The sequence below is a fragment of the Vidua macroura genome, chromosome 21 (genome assembly GCF_024509145.1).
Source record: "Vidua macroura isolate BioBank_ID:100142 chromosome 21, ASM2450914v1, whole genome shotgun sequence".
NCBI lineage: Eukaryota > Metazoa > Chordata > Aves > Passeriformes > Viduidae > Vidua > Vidua macroura.
In genome coordinates this window covers 3,060,066-3,079,185 of record NC_071591.1, presented here as the reverse complement: position 1 = coordinate 3,079,185, position 19,120 = coordinate 3,060,066, and the positions used below count along the sequence as shown (strand labels likewise).

Here is a 19,120-nt window from a genome sequence, read left to right as displayed (position 1 = left end):
ATTTATGAAACCGGTTTTGCTGTGTTTTGGAGCACGGGGTCGTAATCTGGGAGCTGCTGTTGATGAGGCAGTAAATAATGCATGGGCTGATTGCCCTTTAGCTGTGCTGAGCATGTGGGAAAGGTCAGCCTTGGGATGCAAGGGGGGCTGCCTCGCTGCTGGCAGCACCTTCTTAATGAGTCCCTTCTCGTTTGGCAGGTGCAAAACATGTCCCAGTCGATAGAGGTGTTGGACAGGAGGACTCAGAGAGACCTACAGTACGTGGAGAAGATGGAAAACCAGATGAGGGGACTGGAATCCAAATTTAAGCAAGTGGAAGAAAGCCACAAGCAGCACCTGGCAAGGCAGTTTAAGGTAGGTCTGATTTCCAAACTGCTACGGCAGCTGTGGCCAGGGAATTGTGGCCATGGGCACGGCACTGTGGCCCTGGCTCCCATCAGGGGACCAGCTGTGGGGTCCTTCCTGCCCAAAGCACAGCCAGATCCAGGCTGTGGCCTCACACCCTCAGCCCTGCATCTTGTTATAGGGTAAAAGCACAAATCTCTGCGTTCCCACACCCGCCTGGGTGCCCGAAATAGGTGCAGGGTGATTCCATCAGGAGGGGTCTGCAGGGAGACACCCGAGCTCTGGGTGAGGTGGGTTCCCCTCTGTGGCCAGGCAGCTTCTCCTTGCCATGCCCAGCACCCATTTCTTGGGGGAAAAAACCCAGGAACTGGGGCTCCCTTTGCATTCCTGCAGCACGTGGCAAACGTGCAGGCAGTCACCAAACCCCATCTGCCCTGGGGGTGGCTGGAGAAAGGAGTTCATCAATCAAACATCACCCCCCCCCCCGAAAAAATACCCCAAAAACACAATTATTACAGCTGTCCTCCAGCTGGCAAACTGCACATCTCCAGGATTTCATCCAATTTTGGGTGTTGGCAGCAGAGGCAGCACCTTCTGATGGTTTGTGTGGTGTCCTGGTGCTGGGCAGAGGGGGAGAGGAGCTGCAGCCTCTGGGATGCAGCTGGCACTGGGAGCAGTGGCCAAAGCCTCAGGAAGTTGCTTGAGGATGAATGAAATTGCCAAAAAGATGTTCTGAGCAATACTGGAATCTTAAATGTTAGCAGTGCTGTGGGTTAATGGAAATAAAAAATCAAACAGAAAAGATTTCTGGTGGAATGTGGGGACTTTTCTGATCAGCCACCCAGCTGATTCCCACCCTCGTTTGCAGGCAGCTGGCTGGTATTTTAAAGCAGATTTTTTTTTTAATGCTAAATACTGAAATACCATGATTATCTCATAAAAAGCTGGGAAGATGGTTCTTAAAACTTTTCACCAACTCCACCTCCTCCGCTCCCCATCTCCAGTTACTGCAGGACCCTAAATTTAGCTCTGCAGTCTGGATGGAAAGACTTGAGCATGAGTTTCTTCTATTTAATTATTTCTTTATTTCAATTATTATTGTTTCCCCCCCTCCACCATTCTGATGAGTTCAACCCTCCCCTTTGCCTGCCAGGGAACTTTAAATGAAATAAAATTAAAACATTCCCCGCGTGCAAAGCGCAGGAGGGAAAAAAACCTCGCGGCTTAAATAGGAGGGGATGGATGGGAAGGAGGCTGAGGAGGAATTCCTGATCCTGTTCAGCCCCAAAAAGCTTCAGGACACAGGCAGATGTCACAGCCCTGGGTGCTGCGAGCTTGGCCACTGTAATTGCAGCAGCACCAGGGATTTTGGGTGTTCTAACACGCTTCATTACGGGTAGGTGCATGCATATTAATGTCTACTCATTAGCTGCTGGAGCAAAGCATCTGCAACAAAATGCTGAATTCTGAGCCTTTAAATGAGAAAAAAAAAAAAACAAACAAAAAAAAATTAAAAAAAAAAAAAGAAAAAAAAAAAACGAAAAAATCATTTCTGCAAAATCCATCTGATAATGAATTTTACTTTTCTGTTCCGCACTTGAAACCAGTGAGGATTTTTTGTCCAATTTGCTGCCAAAGCAGCATTTGAAAGAACAGCCACAGCATTTTGTTCCTGCTAATGCCAGCATTAAACTGTGAGTGTTTTAGAGCTCTTGTGTTGGTTTTTTTTCTCTCTTTAGTGCCGTAAGAGTATTTGTCTATGAATGGCTATCTATATAAGGCAGGTTAGTGAGCTAGATCCTCAACAGTATTTCATTTTCTTGCTTACAGGGCTAACTAAAAAGCAAGTTTTTTCAATGCTGCAGTGACTGAAGAAGCAGTTCACTCCCATGTAACCATGAAAAGAGGGCCACAGAGCATTTTGCACCATGCATTGATTTTTTTTTTTTTTTTTTTGATTATTTTCCAAATTAGCACCATATCTCACTAAGGAACCTTGAACCACACAACCGAGATCTTCCTTTGCATGCAATTGTAGATGCATTTCATGAATAGTTTGAAACCCTTGTCAATGCATATATATCTTATTTTCTTTTATTTTTTGGAAAGAAAAAAAAGAAAAAAAAAACAACAACTCTTTGTGTATGTGATCTGAAGCATGTAACCCTAAGATGTTGCATTCTAAAAATGACAAATAAAGGCCTTTCCCAAATATTTTGGTGTTCTGCAGCCTGTTTAATATGTTCTTGCCAAGACATCATTCGGACCAAAAATAATAATTGAGCTAATTTTAATGCTAATAATTGTGGGATATGTGAACATTTCGCTCCCATAGGAAGCACCCAGGTCAAGGCAGAGTGTTGCAGATTTTTGCACGCATAGCACTGAACCGAGCTTATTTTAACCTTGCAGGCAATAAAAGCGAAAATGGAGGAACTTAGGCCTTTGATACCAGTGTTGGAAGAGTACAAAGCCGATGCCAAATTGGTATTGCAGTTTAAAGAGGAGGTCCAGAATCTGACGTCAGTTCTAAACGAACTCCAGGAGGAGATTGGCGCCTATGACTACGAAGAGCTTCAGAACAGAGTGTCAAATCTTGAAGAAAGGCTTCGTGCATGCATGCAAAAATTAGGTAGGCTCAGAACCACCATGGTGGCTCCCAACGCCACCGGCGCCAACGCACGCATCCCGGCCGGAGGCAGAGATGCCCCGCTGGACATCTGGTGCCGTGCCCGGCCGCGAGGGATGAGCTCCACACAGCCAGGGGCGATCCTGCCAAGAGTTATGCCACCAGGAGCATTCCTCCTGGGAGTAGTCCTGCCCAGGATTACTGGCAGGGGCAATGCTGCTCGTGGTGTGAGCGCTTCAGGATCCTCCTCCCCTCCGAGCGGGCGTGTGGGCGGCGCTTGCATAAGTGGCAGCTCACGCTTATGCAAAGCCAACACTTGCACCCCTTTTGCTTCTGCATCCCTGGACCTGGCCCGTCAGCAAAGGGCTCTGCTCGTGGTGGGGGGTGTGGGGCTGTGCCTCGGTTTCCCTCGGTTTCCTTTCTTTTTTTTTTTGCATCTTGCCAATCCCCCCGGAGCAGAGCATGAGGAGCTGGCGCGCGGTGTGGTCCTGCCCCTGCGCGGGATGTGAATCCTCCCTCTCCCGTTCCCCGAGGGAGCAGGGAGCCATTTCCACCAGGCTGCTGCCAAACCACCAGGGACTCATCTCTGACCTCATCCAGAGGGTTTGAATTGACTGAAAACTCTTGGGGCTCTTGTGGGGAGGCTCAGCTGTCGCCAAACCCAACGCGTGACCCCAAACACAGGGGGAAGGAGGAGGGCGCTGCCTTCCACAGCTGCAAGGACTCTCTGCGCCATTTGTTGGGCCAGCTCTGACTTGATTTAATTTCTCCTTCCATTATTGACTTTCTTGCCACGCCATTTAGATAATCCAAACACATTAACTGCTCTGCAGTCTATTTTGGTAGCACATACGAAATTACACTCTCAGGTAACTTCACGGAAGATCAGATCTCTTCTGAGCACTTGATATCCTTGGCAAGGTAACGCTTTGTTTCTCTCTTGGCTCTGCTGCTGGGGTTGCTTTTGCTTGTTTCCAGATGCCTCCACACTGTGAGCAGCCACCTCCCCTCCATTCCCTCTGCATTTCCATCCTCTGGTTTCTTGGACATCCCTTGTAGGCTCCATCTCACCCAGAGAGTAAAATTCCCATTTAAATGTGGATGCTGAGAGTATTTGAACAAGCCAGGCACCGAGGCACCCTTGGAACAGGCAAAGCCCCCCTGGCCAAGAGAGATGAGAGTTTGATTTCTCATTAATTAGTGAGTGCTGGTGCCCCAGGTTTGGTTTGAGAGCAGGACAGGCTGGGGCTTTCTGCCCCTTTCTGTTGTCCCTCCCCTCACCCCGTGATGGTCACAGGGAGGGCAGCAGGGTTGGGCAAGGAGGGAAATTCTGACCTCGCCCTCACCCTCTTGAAAGCCTAATGGGGACAGGAATGAGCAGGGCTGGAGTGACTTGGTCCCCAGTTCCTGGAGCTCTATCAGGTGGGCAGGCACCCTGCAGTGGGAAGATGAGGAAGTATGAGCAGATAAGAAGGAAAGATAAGAAAGGAGAACAGGCCCAGGAGGGTGGGGTGGACCAAGGGCACACAGAGACCTCCTGGCAGCCCCACATCCCCTGCAAACGGATCCTCTCATCCCTCCCCTGCTGAAGGCAGAGGAGGAGAAGGTGCCCTAGGAGGGATCCCCTTGCTGCACCCAGAGCCTTCAGCCCAACCCTTGAAGATGAGGAGGAGCTGTGGGTTGCAGGGACAGGGAGCAGGAGCAGGGATTGGAGACTTCAAACTTGGGGACAGTTCTTTAAACAAAGCCATCCTGTCCCCCCCAGCCCCTCTCCAACCAGGGAGGCTGGGACAATCCTCCCACTGACCCTGGGCAGGCTTTAAGGAGTAGCTCCCAAACCATTCAGGGCTCCAAAAAATTAGAATTTGCTCTTGGACCATTAACCCTTTCTGCTCATTCCATCCCCTCACGCTCAGGTCCAGCTGGGACCAGTAGCCCAGGTAAGAATGAGGCAGGTAGGGATGCTGAGCTCTTGCAGGTAACCTTGTCTAGAAACTTCTGGGTGTTTTTTAAAATCTTTTTTGAGTCTTTAGCTGGGCTTTTTGGCTTCTCCCTGCCCTTGCTCTCTCTCTGGGGTCAGGGCAGCTCTTTTGCAGCAGCCCTGGGTGCTCACAGAGATGGATTCTGTGCCTCCCAAAGGCTCATCCCAGAGGATTTGCTGCTCACTCAGGAAGGTGATTTATTTGGTCACTTAAAAGAAACAGCACGGATTGAATTTCCAATGCTGTTTATCTCTCTGGCATGTAAAGCACTGGAAATGGTTGCTAATTGAGTTAAATTCAGGTAACAGCCTTACAAATGCTGTGCTGCCACACAATGAGGCCCTGATTGCTGAGGATTTCACTTTGCTGCAGGTTTTCTGCTCAGCTGGGCTCTCTGATGTCTCAAGGAGAAGGTTCTGGCTGGGATTTGCTGCTCCCCTGGATTGTGTGTGCCCCAAACAGGGTCAGGGAGTCACTGCAACAAGCACAGGCCAAGGGGAGGGGAGGGATGTGCCACATTCCCACCCAGTTCACCTCTCCCAGGGAGCTCTGAGCCTTGGCACTGCCTTTTCCTTAGCCAAGGTCCTGCTTTGCATTTTGGGTTTCCTAAGCATTATTGATGGATCAACAGTGAAAACACTTCCTGACCCTGGCATGTGTGTGGAGGGGGAAAAAAATCAATAATGGCAGGTTCAATCTGTGTTTCTGTTTACACTCCTAAAGATCCCTATTTATACAGGGATTTTAGCCTTTCCAGTAATGTTCCTAAGAGGAAGTGCAGGGGTTGGCACTCCTTGGATCTAGGGGGAATTGAAGTCAGGCAGGACAAGATTTCCTTGGGAAAAATCCTGGTGCAGGGATGGGGATGGAGCCATCCCTGATAAATTTGGGATGAGGATGGAGCCCCATCCCTGATGGGTTTGGGCTGGGCATGGAGCCCCTTCCCAGTGGTTTGGGATGGGGATGGAGCTCCATCCCTGATGGGTTTGGGATGGGGATGGAGCTCCATCCCCGATGGGTTTGGGATGGGGATGGAGCTCCATCCCCGATGGGTTTGGGATGGGGTGTTCCCAACCAGGCAACAGAGGCAAGATCCAGGCACAGCTGAGCTGCCACAGCCCCATCCCTGCCGTGGAGGGCTGGGATTGGGATGGGGATCAGTCCTTGGCTTCCTGGGAAGCTGGAGCAGGGAAGGATCCCGGCTGTGGCAGCAGAACCACGGAGCCCAGAAGGAGCTGGTGCCTGTGCGTTGGTGGAGGAGCTGCTGGGAGCTGCCAAGCAGGACTTGTGGGCAGCATCCAGAGCTGGAGAGGAGGTGGTGGCACCCTGGGAGGAGGGGAGAGCAGATTCCACCCGCTCCTGCTGGAAAATTCCTCGTGCAGCTGAAGGAAGGGGCTGTGTGGGGATGCATTAATGGCAGGGACACAGAGGGACACTTGGGAAAAGGTGGATTTATGGCCAGGAGAAAGGATCTGAATAGCTCTGGGCGAAGAGGAGTGAAAGCAGCTCCTCTGTGAGGCTCTACAATCTGCTCCCCACAGGTTTCCCCTGTCCTGGAGCCCTGGGTGAGCACCAGGATGTGCTTTTCTGTGGCACAGTTGTCCCTGAGTGACCTGGAATTCCCATAGAATCCCATACTCCTGCCATCCCAGCAGGAGGGGGGGGTTTGCAAAAGGCTCAGCTGCTGATATTGTGAGTGTGCTGTGGATCTCCTCAGGTGGGTGAGGACTCCAGGGGCTGGGGTTGTCCATGGCTGGGTGGCAAACCCAGCAAAGCTAACTCGGGATCTTCAAAATCCGTGTTGAATTCCCCCCAGCAGCCCAGGATGGGTTCACAGCAGGAGAGAGAACAACCCTCCTGCATTGCTGAGGAGCTGGGCTGTGTGTGCCTCTAGCTAAACGTGTAGGAGATGTTGCAAACAACACTGGTTTACCCTTATCAGCTGCTGTTTTTTTTTTTTTTAATCAATGAGCTTTTATAGCACGCTCCTCTCCAAGGAAATGGGAGGAAGAGATAAAGTGACAGCAGAGTAGGGCTGTGATAATGGAAGGCAGATCTGGGATTAGGGGAAGGCTGGACCCCTGCAAGACATTCAAATTTGTTATTTTAACCCATTGCATCTCTTTGCTCTCCCTCTGAGCTGAGAGGTTTGGAGTGCAGCAGGCAGGGGGGCAAATTCCTGTGCCTTGTGTCCCAGAAAAGCTCTGCTTTTTGGTGGCACCTCTCTTGATCTGCCTGGGTCTGGAGGCTGTGGGGCACTGATGGTGCCCTTGGTCATGTCCTGCTGGTGCACATCAGGAATATCTTCCTCTGTTTTCTGCCCTGGGCTGAGGGGATCCCTTTGGCCACAGCTCGGAGCTGAGGCAGGTGGATGTGTCTGATCAGGAATTACAATGCAGGTGAGAACAGGCCAAGGAGAGAGGCAGCTGAGAGGGATTGCAGAGTTCTGGAAATGCTCAGGGTGTAAAATCTATGATTCTATGAAGGTCAGGTTGGACAGCAACCTGATCTGGTTGAAGACATCCCTGCTCATTGCAGGGGGCTGGACTAAACGACCTTTAATGGTCCCTGATAACAAACCATCCTGTGATTTTACTTGGTAATTTGGAGCAGGATGACCTTGTCCTGAGCTGGCAGAGCTCTCCCTGTGTTCCAGCAGCACCTGCAGGGGCTCCCACCCGCAGCCCAGCCCTGGCTCCTGCTGAGCAGGTACTGCAGTGCAGCTCCAACACAGCACCCAGAGCAGCTTCTCCACCCCAGCACTGCCCCCTTCCCCTTCCCCAGCCTGCCAGAGGCTCCCACATCAAAAAAGAGAACTCAGGGAACACCTCCTGAACTTCAGGTGGTGGCTGGCCCCCGTTGCCTCTGCCCTGGGTGTGTCTGGGTTTTAAATGAGCTCTCCCTGCCCAACAGGGCATCCCCCACCAGCCCCAGTCCCTCCCGAGGCACCTTCATCTCCTCACCTGTCACTCCTCACTGCACTCACGTTAAATCTTGGTGAGGGAGGGAACCAGAGTGGCAGCTTTGCTGAAACTTGGGGATATTTTTGGGGACAGGAACTGGGATGTGGCTGAACCTTCCATGCTGGGGCTGCAGCATCCCACATCCACAGACAGAGCCAGGGCTGGGAAATGAGCTGGAGGAGAGGTGCTGCTGCTTCCCCTCGTATTTAGGGCTTGAAAACCCAGCAAGGTGCCGAACTGGCTCCCTGAATTCAGCAGATTTGGAGCACCTGAGCTCACAGTGCCGTGCCCATCCCTGTGCTGGTGAGGCTGAGCTGGGCAGGATTCCCAGAACAGCTCCTGAGGGATCCTCGGGACGCTCCCACCTTCGTCCTGCTGCGCTGGGGTTCCTGTCCCAGAGCTGCCTGGAGGATCCACCAGTGTCTCCTGAGTGTGCAACACGAGGGGGAACAGGGAAAGCGGCTGGCAAATGATCTTTGCAGGGAGGAGATTTACATTGTGGGCCATTTTCCACCTTCCTCTTTTTTCTCCTCTGCATAACCTGTAACAAACGCACGTTTCCACCAGGGCTGGAAGAGCCACGGCTGCCTTTTTATCTTGGCTGCAGCCGCTGGATCAGAGCAGCTCTTCAGCTCCTTCCTCCACCTGCCTGCTGCTCTCATTCTCGATTCTGTGCCACTCGCAGCTCGCCCGCTTCAGCCAAGCTCCTTTTCTTGGGGATAGCGATAAGGACAATTGTCATTAAGAGGTGTGAAACACACAAAAGCATCCGACACTTGTTCCTGACCTGATTCCCTGTAATTAAACCAACCCTCAGCAGGGCAGAGAGGAGCGGGTGGGATGGTGCCGGTGCCCCTCAGGGGCTGTCGCGGTGCTCACCAGCCTTCCCCTCTTTTCCAGCCTGTGGGAAGCTGACGGGAATAAGTGACCCGATCACAATTAAAACCTCGGGGTCCCGCTTTGGATCGTGGATGACGGATCCTCTGGCTCCCGAGGGAGAAAACAAGGTAAGGGTGTGACAGCATCACCCGCGTGGCTGAGGACAGTGAATATTCATCACAGCCCAGTCTGTGCCCTGGGAAACCTGGGGAATGTCCTCATCCATCCCACAGGGCTCTGCTGGCAGCAGGAGGGGGCTGAGAATCCCCCAGGGAGGGAGGATGAGGAGAAGTTGAGCAGCCCCTGCTCCCTTTCCTGGGCAGGTAAAACTCATTGCAGTGATGAGGCTCCATGGGCTCAGAATTATCACCACCAGGTCTGTGTGGGGGGAAAAAAAGCAAGTTTGGGGTTTCTAATGTGTTTGGCAGCCAGGAGGGAGCTGGGGCTGAGCAGAGGGACCCGTGGTCCTGGTCCCTACTGCTCTTCTGCTGGCAGCACCTCTGATAATGTCATCTGCCTGCATTTGCCCTCCATCCTCCGCCTTCATTGTTGTGAGGAATTAACTGACTGCAGCCAGAGAGAGAGATTTGTTTTGCTTTGTTTTGGTCTTTTATTTTTTTTTCCATTCAGACCATTCAATTTTGATCCCAAGAAGGTAGGAGGCCAATAACTGGCTGAAAATCAATCCCAGCTCCCCATGACTGATGGAATGGAAAATATCTCGAGTGTTTGCCGAGGATTTGCAGGCAGCAAAACAAAACAAAAAGCACAAAGCTTGGCTGCCTGTAATTCCCTCCTGCATGCAGCATCCTTCAAAGGATAAAGGCACCAGCAAGGGCTGGATCAGGGCACCTATTTTGGGATCTGTGCCCTGGCATCAGCTCTGTAGCTGAGAGGACAAGGGATGCTCTGGAGAAGTCACCTCTGGGTGGTTTCTTTGAAGGTGACTTGAGTTGTCAGGCTCTTTCCCTCCAGCAGCCAACTGGTTGGCACTGGTTCCCCAATTCAACACCTCCATATTTTACAGTTATTAAGCAAAATTTCACCTCCAGCCCAAACAAAACCCTGCTTAGAGGTGAGATGGGAAGGTTTTACCCACATCACGTCCCATTTTGCTCAAGAGAGAGGACAGAATCGTTCCCTTCAGGCTGTGCTTGCTGCTTCCATTGGCACTAAGACAATTTTCAGCTGAAGCTGGTGGTTCAGATGCTAAAGACCCTCCCGTGTGTTCAGGGAGTTTTGTCTCAAACCGCTATTTTTTGGTATTTTTTTTAGCCGTGCCTTTTTCTGCAGTATATTTTTATTGTACAAGTGGGCTGCAAACTGGAGCTGGAGCTTCCCAAGCCTCTCTGTGTATTTAATATATAAAACCTGCTGGGAGTTTTATTAGGAACACACCATTAAGTGAACTTCACTGGCTGCTCAGCAGAGTGGGAAAGTGAGGATGGGCAGTTTATCATCCCCGAGCCCCAGGAGGGGTTTGGTGTTCCTGTGATCATTTGTTCATGTCATGAAACCACGGAACACAACTGGGAGAGATTTGTGAGTGCTGTGGGAGCAGCAGGTGGATGCTGAGAGCTGGGATTGCTGTGTGTGGACAGGAGGAGGTTGCTCAGAGCCAGCTGCTGTGATGGGACGTCGTTCATCCATCAATCTCTGCTTTTCCAGAGCTTGGAATGCTCTTGGGTCCTGCAGCCCCTGCATGGTGACACAGGGCTCTGCTGGGCTTTAAAAACTGAGCACAACACATTTGCATGTTGAATTTTTAATACCAGATAATGAAATGGAAGCAGCAAAGAGAGAGTCATGTTTTGGATATTTTTCCCCCTATAATTTCCCAAACTGGTTCAGCTGAAGCTGAAGTCCCATTTCCAGCTCTGGCTGTTCTCTGGTGCTTTTGCAGCCACCCCCAAGCCCACCAAGGTTTGGGGCTGAGGGTCAGAGCCATTCGCCACATGTCCATTCCCCACCTCTGCAGCCTCTCCAGGGAGGTAATGACACAAGGTTGAAATTCCCTCCAAAGTTTTTGGAAACCCCAGTTGACTTCCCAAAGGCAGCTGCCAAGTGTTGGGCTGCCCTTCTCAAAGACTGATGATCACACTCCAGACACAGAGCTGTCAGATTTTGCAAGGGGTTTGCAGAAGAAATCTGCACTACATCACCCAAATCTGCAGCCTTAAAGGCTTCCCTCTTGCTAAATTTACCTTTTCTCCTTCCTAAATTTACCTTTTCTCCTTCCTAAATTTACTTTTTCTCCTTCCTAAATTTACCTTTTCTCCTTCCTAAATGGCTCTTACAGAAAGCAGCTCTCTCATTTTCAGGCAGCAACTGCATCCAGAATGTCAGTGGCTGGCTGGATATTTCTTGTGGATATTAACTGCACAGCTTGGTCATTTGCCTCGGAATTGGTTTCATATAACAAAAGCTTTTTTTTTTTTAAGGAGTCTAGACAGTGTCCCCAGTGAACTGGCACTTAAATGATGATCTAAAATCTCTCCCCAATCTACCCAGAGCAAGATTTAGATGTCTTTGTCTCTTATATTTCAGCAGCCTCGCTTTAAGCTTTTGATGCAGCAGTGTATGATTTTTAAACCAATATGGACTTTTTGCCTGAATTTGCCTGACAATGAGTGATTGCATCCCTCGCTCCCGCATTCCAAATTAATGGAGTTGTGCACAGCAGCTGCTGTAATTTACTGAGTGCTACCGCGGGAAGCAAAAGCAGCAGCAGCAGCGACAGAAAATGCTGGGTTTAGCCAGGGAAAAGCTGCTAATTGCCCTCGGGAAGGGAGGGTGGTGCCAGCCACCAGCATTCCCTGGGGGAGCACTTAAACCGAGGAGATATCAGGTTATCCCCCAGGGAAAGCTTTGCTGTTCGGTTGATTTCCTGGCTGATTTGGGGCTCCAGAAATTGGGGTTATTTCTGGATGTAGGCGACAGATGTTGGCTGGATTCAAGGCCAGATTGGACGGGATTTGGAGCAGCCTGCTCTGGTGGAAGGCGTCCTTGGCGGGGATGAGTTTTAATCTCCGTTCCCAACCATTTTATGACGATCCCACGACTCCTGGCTGTGGATTTCTCCTCACCAGTTGCAGAGGTGATCCCTAACCACCCCCCCCCTCCATGTTTGCCTTGTGCAGGTTTGGTACATGGACAGCTACCACAACAACCGCTTCGTCCGCGAGTACAAATCCATGGCGGATTTCATGAACACCGACAACTTCACCTCCCACCGCCTGCCGCACCCGTGGTCGGGCACGGGCCAGGTGGTCTACAACGGCTCCATCTACTTCAACAAATACCAAAGCCACATCATCATCAGGTTCGACTTGAAGACGGAGACCATCCTCAAGACGCGCAGCCTGGACTACGCCGGCTACAACAACATGTACCACTACGCCTGGGGCGGCCACTCGGACATCGACCTCATGGTGGACGAGAACGGGCTCTGGGCCGTCTACGCCACCAACCAGAACGCCGGCAACATCGTCATCAGCAAGTTGGACCCCAACACCCTGCAGAGCCTGCAGACCTGGAACACCAGCTACCCGAAACGCAGCGCCGGCGAGGCCTTCATCATCTGCGGCACCCTCTACGTCACCAACGGCTACTCGGGCGGCACCAAGGTGCACTACGCCTACCAGACCAACGCCTCCACCTACGAGTACATCGACATCCCCTTCCAGAACAAGTATTCCCACATCTCCATGTTGGACTACAACCCCAAGGATCGGGCTCTCTACGCCTGGAACAACGGGCACCAAATCCTATACAACGTCACCCTCTTCCACGTCATCCGCTCCGACGAGTTGTAGCCCGGCCTTGGTTCGAAACTGGGTTTAGGGGGGGAAATAAATAAATAAATTAAAGTGAAAATTTAAAAAAAAAATTAATAATAATAATAAAAAGGAGAAAAAAAAGGGGAGAAACTAATTTAAACAAAAATGCTATTAAGGAAACATACTTTAAATAAGTAAACATATAAACAGCTGCCAAAATTAAGACCAACATCATGGAGGATTATTCAGCATAAGCCTGACAGATCAGCATTACCTCTACATTTCTAGAAGTCTGGCCCTGTGTTATAGACTCACGAGTAACCGTGTACTTGCAGCTGGAACTGCACTCAGAGAACCACTTCAGTTTGGGGTTTTGTTTTGTTTCTGTTCTGATAGCAAACCTAGAGAACATCCTCAAGCAGTAAGGCAATGACTGTTGGAAGTTCACCCTCGGGAGCCTCGCTCTCCTCCGTGTGTGGGTTGCATGGACATTCCCCCGGCGCCGCGGGCAGCTGTGATGGATGTGTGGAAAGGAAAAGCAGGAAAAGCTGACCCGTGAGGAGCTCTGGCTGTCTCAACAAGACCTATCACAGGTTAGTTTTCTTTGCCTTCCATTGCAGCTACTGTCTCTCTCAACTGTGTTCTTGTCACTTAGATTAACTGTGCTGAGACCCGAAGTAGCTCATGGATCTGTGTCTTAGTAACTTATTAAACACGATGGTTTAAGTATGTATTATGAACAAGCTGTTGTACCCATATTGTTTGAACTTATGTATTCAGCAACTATATTGTAAAATGTATGTCTGTTATTTACCAGAGGTGGCAAAACTTTGTATGTCCCGTTTATGCAATGAATGTTGTAAATGCAATGATGTAGTTTGGATTTAATAAATGATGGGTTTTTTTCGTTTCTAAAAAGGCAAAAAAAAAAAAAAAAATAAGGTCAGTGTTCACCCTTATACACAGGTAACCAATTTCATGTTGATAATTACAGGAATATTCTCTTACTGTTATCTATCTACATAGCATTATGGTGGTTGGAAATCGCTTCCGTGGAGATTCTGTGGCAGCAGATTCCCACGGGAAGCTTTGTTTATGGAAGTGTGAAGGTAATTAATTTTTTTTTAAGAGGAAAACTTTGTACTATCCACAGTTATCTAAGGAACAATAAAACTATTAGGAGACTTCCATGCTTTGTTTGTTGTCTTCTCTGTGTGAGTGAGCCAGTGCAGGGGAGGGAGAACAGGAATTTTTTGGGGTAAATGCTGAGCAGCCATCCTGAGTTTCCTTCCAGGGAATATTTCCTGATGTGTAGCTGGGGCTGGGAGGGTGGAGGGTTGGCTCTCTGCTCTGTAGGGGTTCCCTTCCCATTTTCATCTGGAGCAGGCACTGCTTCAAGGAGATAAAATCCTGTGGCTGCTCCTGCTGTGGGCAGGATTCAGCCATCCCCTCAGGGACTGACAGTGTCTGGTGTTGGTGCCACAACAGGAGGAAATCTCATCATCTGCCACTTTTGTTGGAGCTGCAGACACTGCTTGGGACCCCTGAGAGCAACTGGATCCCATTCCTTCTTGGATTCTTGGAGTGCTCCCCACCCTGAGTTTGCTGCAGGCTTGTGCAGGTAAAAATCTCCTTTATTTAACTTGTTCTAAAGAGCGACTGTCACTGTCACAATCAGCCCTCCTGGTCCTGCCCAAGCAGGGCCCTCACGGGCTACAGGATGCTCTCAGGTGTGAGATCTGGGGTCTCATCTCTCTTTGCTGTGAGATCTGGGGTCCCATCTATCTCTGGTGTGAGATGTGGGGTTTCATCTCTCTCTGTGGGAGATGTGAGATCCCATTTCCCTCAGGTGTGAGATTTGGGGTCTCATGTCTCTTTTCTGTGAGATGTGAAGTCCCATCTCTCTCTGGTGTGAGATTTGAGGTCCCATCTCTGCTGTGAGATTTTGGGTCCCATCTCTCTCTGGTATGATATTTGAGGTCCCATCTCTCTCTGGTGTGAGATTTGAGGTCCCATCTCTCTCTGCTGTGAGATTTGGGGTCTCGCCTCTCTCTGCTGTGAGATTTGGGGCCCCATCTCTCTCTGGTATGATATTTGAGGTCCCTTCTCTCTCTGCTGTGAGATTTGGGGTCTCGCCTCTCTCTGCTGTGAGATTTGAGGTCCCATCTCTCTCTGCTGTGAGATGTGGGGTCCCATCTCTCCCCTGCACCTCCAGAAGAACAATATTTAGCAATTCCCACTCCAGGCTGCTCCAGGTGAAGGGACAGCACCTTCCCCATCCATCCAGGGAGCCCCCTGAGCTGGATCTCGAGGGCAGCTGGGGCATGGTCCCTGTGCAAGCTGCAAAGGGCTCGCTGGGGTGGCATTAGCTCCTCCTTGCCTCTTCCCCCACAGACTGGCCATGTTTAGCACCACCAGGAATGACAATTTTTCAGCCAAGTGGCCCAGTGAGGCTCAGCCTTGGTTCAGGGTCCTGGGAAGGAGCAGGGATCAGCAAGGTCAGGAAAATGAATATCAGCAATCGGTGTTTGCTGCAAGCTGCACATCCAGATTTCAGCCTCTCAGCCTTTGCAGCAGTTCCCTGCTGGGCTCTTCAACAGGAGGAGGGAAAAGGAGAAAAACAAACCAGTGTAGTGTGGTTTCTCAGAGCTGGATTAAACCACAAGCACCGAGCAATCCTCCCCGTGAAGATGTTCCAGGCAGTTCCACGGGGCTGAGCCTGCCCTGTGTCAGCTCTGCTGCTCTCACTGAAGCCTTGGCTGGATGCAGAATGGGGACAGCTCTCTGAGGACTCATTCCTCTGCTGCACTTTGTAATTCCAGCTCTCTGGACTGCCAGCTTGGTGGAGAACTTCGCTGTTTAGCAGTGCTTTTCCCTCCAAGAAGCTCAAAAAGGTGGGCTGGAGACCCATGGTGTAATTGGCAGCAGTATTGATCCTCCATGTGCAGGAGAAATCTGTTAAGCCAAAAAGCAGGAAGGCACCTGCAGTCATTTCTATTTAATTAATGTATTTCTTCAGTGCAAACTCACTGAAGGGCAGCACACTGGTTTTGTAAGGGCTAGAGCTGCATCCAGGGATGCTGCAATCGATGGGACAGAGGCTGATGAAGGCACCAGGGCTGGGCTTGGCACTGGAACTCCTCCTGCCCAGCTCCTCGAGGGCTTTAGGGTGGAAAAGTGGGTGGGAATCCTGGCTGTACCACGTGCTGGATTGCTTTTTGGTGTGGTTTACTGTCCCAGCAGCCAGGCTCTGTGTCCTCCATCCTGGAAGATGTTTTAATGAGAGGGTGGTTCCTCTCCAAGACCCCATATCTCACACAGAGAGAGATGGGACCCCAAACCTCACACCAGAGAGAGATGGGACCCCAAACCTCACACCAGAGGGAAATGGGACCCCAAACCTCACAGCAGAGGGAAATGAGACCCCAAACCTCACAGCAGAGGGAAATGAGACCCCAGACCTCACACCAGAGGGAAATGGGACCTCAAACCTCACACCAGAGGGAAATGGGACCCCAAACCTTACACCAGAGGGAAATGGGACCTCAAACCTCACAGCAGAGGAAAATGGGACCTCACACCTTACAGCAAGACCTCTGGAGGTGTTGACAGAGTTTGTCCCAGCCCATGTGTGCAGTTTTGGGGGGAGGTTTCAAGCAGGGCAGGGCACCACTGAAACCTGCACAGCCCACCCAGGCACCCTGGCACAGCACCACCACCCTGTGCCACATTCCCCACAGTCAGCATGGTCGTTAGGCAGGAGCTGAGGACAAAAGAACACGCCTGCTTCAAAACATCGATCTGCAAAAATAAATCGAATTACGGAAAGGCAAAATAATGCTGTTTGCTTTAGGACAGGGCTACATTTAGATTCTAATTTTCCGAGTGCAATTCATTTAAGACAAAGGCTCCAGAGCACAAAATGTCCTTGAAAGCAGCAGAGCAGGAGCAGCTCCTGTGTAACATGTACCCAAAGTTAATGAGATGACAGAAGTGCTTTGAGGGGTGTACCTTTGTCCTATTTGCCTGTAGTGCAATATTCTATAAATGGATGCCATATGGCCATATTCTTAATGGTATGGATCAGATTGGAAGTGGATGAGCCACTCAAAGACAAGAACATCCCAGAGGATTGCTTTCTATAGCCTATGACTTCATTATTTGATGCACGAGGCCTGTTGGTCCAAATTTAGTGCTGGGAGTCAGTGAGCTGCTTCAGAGGAACATCTGACCATAGTTCTGTGTGAGTGTGTGTTTATGTGGTGTTAATATTTGCCAAGGTTTTCCTTGGGAAGCCCTGCTCCAAGGATTTGGGAGGGCTTGGAGCACAACCCAAGCTGCTCCCAGCCCCACCAGCCGAGTCCCAGCTCCATGGCTGAGACAGATTTGATGGAAAGGGAATTTTTGGTGAATGACAAGACAAGGAGGAAGGGCTTACATTGAAATAAGGGAGATTTACATGAGATATTAGAGAGAATTTTTTCCTGTGATGGTGCTGAGGCCCTGGCACAGGGTGTCCAGAGAAGCTGTGGCTGCCCCTGGATCCCTGGAAGTGTCCCAGGCCAGGCTGGACGGGGCTTGGAGCACCCTGGGCCAGTGGAAGGTGTCCCTGGACATGACAGGAGTGGGATGAGATGATCTGTAAGGTCCCTTCCAACCCAAACATTCCATGATTTAATTTTGCCTTCATCCCGTGTCAGAGGAACCAGTGCCCTCCAGTGGGGTCACACCTGCCTTGGGATGGAGGGGGCACCTGGTGGGATTTGCTCTCATTCCTGCACTTCACCCTGCTCCACCCTTGGCTCTGATCCAGCCTCCTTCCCTGGAGCCCTCAGCCCACCCCAGGGGATCCTGCCCAGTTCAGGGCCATGAAATGCAGCCCTGGACAGTGAAATGCAGCTCTGGCCTGTGAAATGCAGCTCTGGGCAGTGAAATGCAGCTCAGGGCACTGAAATGCAGCTCTGGGCAGTGAAATGCAGCTCTGGGCTGTGAAATGCAGCTCAGGGCACTGAAATGCAGCTCTGGGCCATGAAATGCAGCTCTGGGCACTGAAATGCAGCTCAGGGCACTGAAATGCAGCCCTGGACAGTGAAATGCAGCTCTGGGCAGTGAAATGCAGCTCAGGGCACTGAAATGCAGCTCTGGGCCATGAAATGCAGCTCTGGGCACTGAAATGCAGCTCAGGGCAGTGAAATGCAGCTCAGGGCACTGAAATGCAGCTCTGGGCACTGAAATGCAGCTCTGGGCTGTGAAATGCAGCTCTGGACTGTGAAATGCAGCTCAGGGCACTGAAATGCAGCTCTGGGCACTGAAATGCCCCCCAGCCTGTCCCAGGAATTAAATGAAGCTCACTCAGCACCTGGCCCAGAAGCCAGGCAGAAACCCTGGCTGTTGTTTAGAATCATCATAACTCTGAGAGCTAAAAATTTCCCTTTCTTCCTTTGCTGTCACTTCCCTGACCTTCATTAGTTCTGCAAGCACTGAGTGCTGAGCCCATATGGAGACAGTTATCATAAAAAACTGAATCCTGGCCCCTTAATTAGCTCCTCATTATCTGAGAGCACCATATTGAAGCATTAAGAACTTGCGAAGCAATTTGTTGAGTTTCCAATTAAAACTTTTTTAGAATTGTTGAGCCTTTTAATACTTTGTGTTTACAAATTGCCTTGGACCCACACCAACACACACATCTCCTTCACTGGGGAAATATAACTGAGGAGCTGCTCGTTATTTATATAAAATAAAGGTTTTAATAAAGTCATAAACCATGTCAATGAGGCTGCTCTTTTCATACCTGATACAATAGAGATGACTCTGAATGAGTGCAGAGGAGTTAGAATCATTAAGAGGGCAATTAGAGGCTGATTTCCTAATAACTCCACTTTTACAGCACTGTAAAAACAAATGTACACATCCCTCTTTATATTAATTTACCTTGGATGTGCTCCTGCCTGTTGACAGGTCCTGAGACCTTCTGTTCCAGCACTTTGCAGCCTCAGGATCATCAGGAATAAATAAAAGCCAGCTGGGCATGGATTATATTCAGTGGATCACAGCAACTGGGAGCTGGAGGAGCACAGCTACAAACACAGGAGGAAAATTGGGTCTCCTGTGAAGCACAGATGGGTCCATGGGCAGATTTACCGTGCTGCCCAAAAAATTTGGGGAGGTGAGTGACCACTTGACAAGCCCGGGGATGAGCTGTTCCTAAAATCTGCAGGGAAGGGGAGCAGCAGTGGCTCTGCTGACCTGGAGAGGGAGGAAGGGATGTGCTGAAAACCTCTCAAACGTGGCTCCCAAGGCTTTTGGAAAGGATGGCCACGTTCCCATCACATCCATGGGGATAAAGGAGGGGTGCAGCAGAACAGGCAGCAGCCCTCAGGGGTTGAACCCACCCCAAATTACTTCATCCTCCTGAAAAACAGGCCCAGGAAGGAGAAATCCATGGCTGTCAGGAGTGTGTTGTGTAACCACCACAGGAGAAGTGGTTTTGGGGTGTGGCAGAGCTGTGACAGCCTCAGGAGCCACAACCTGAGCTGGGCT

General features: G+C 50.4%; 1 protein-coding gene across 3 annotated transcripts in view; it reads left to right on the top strand.

Moving 5' to 3' along the window:
• Positions 1–13,765, top strand: part of OLFM1 (olfactomedin 1) — a 32,633-nt gene extending 18,868 nt beyond the window's left edge. For all 3 annotated transcript variants that reach the window (XM_053996560.1, XM_053996559.1, XM_053996562.1), the window contains 4 exons: positions 199–354; positions 2,758–2,977; positions 8,820–8,926; positions 11,939–13,765. In XM_053996560.1, the coding sequence (XP_053852535.1) occupies positions 199–354; positions 2,758–2,977; positions 8,820–8,926; positions 11,939–12,613 (1,158 nt within the window). In that variant the 3' untranslated portion in view covers positions 12,614–13,765. The remainder of the gene's footprint in view (positions 1–198; positions 355–2,757; positions 2,978–8,819; positions 8,927–11,938) is intronic.
• The last annotated feature ends 5,355 nt before the right edge of the window (positions 13,766–19,120 follow it).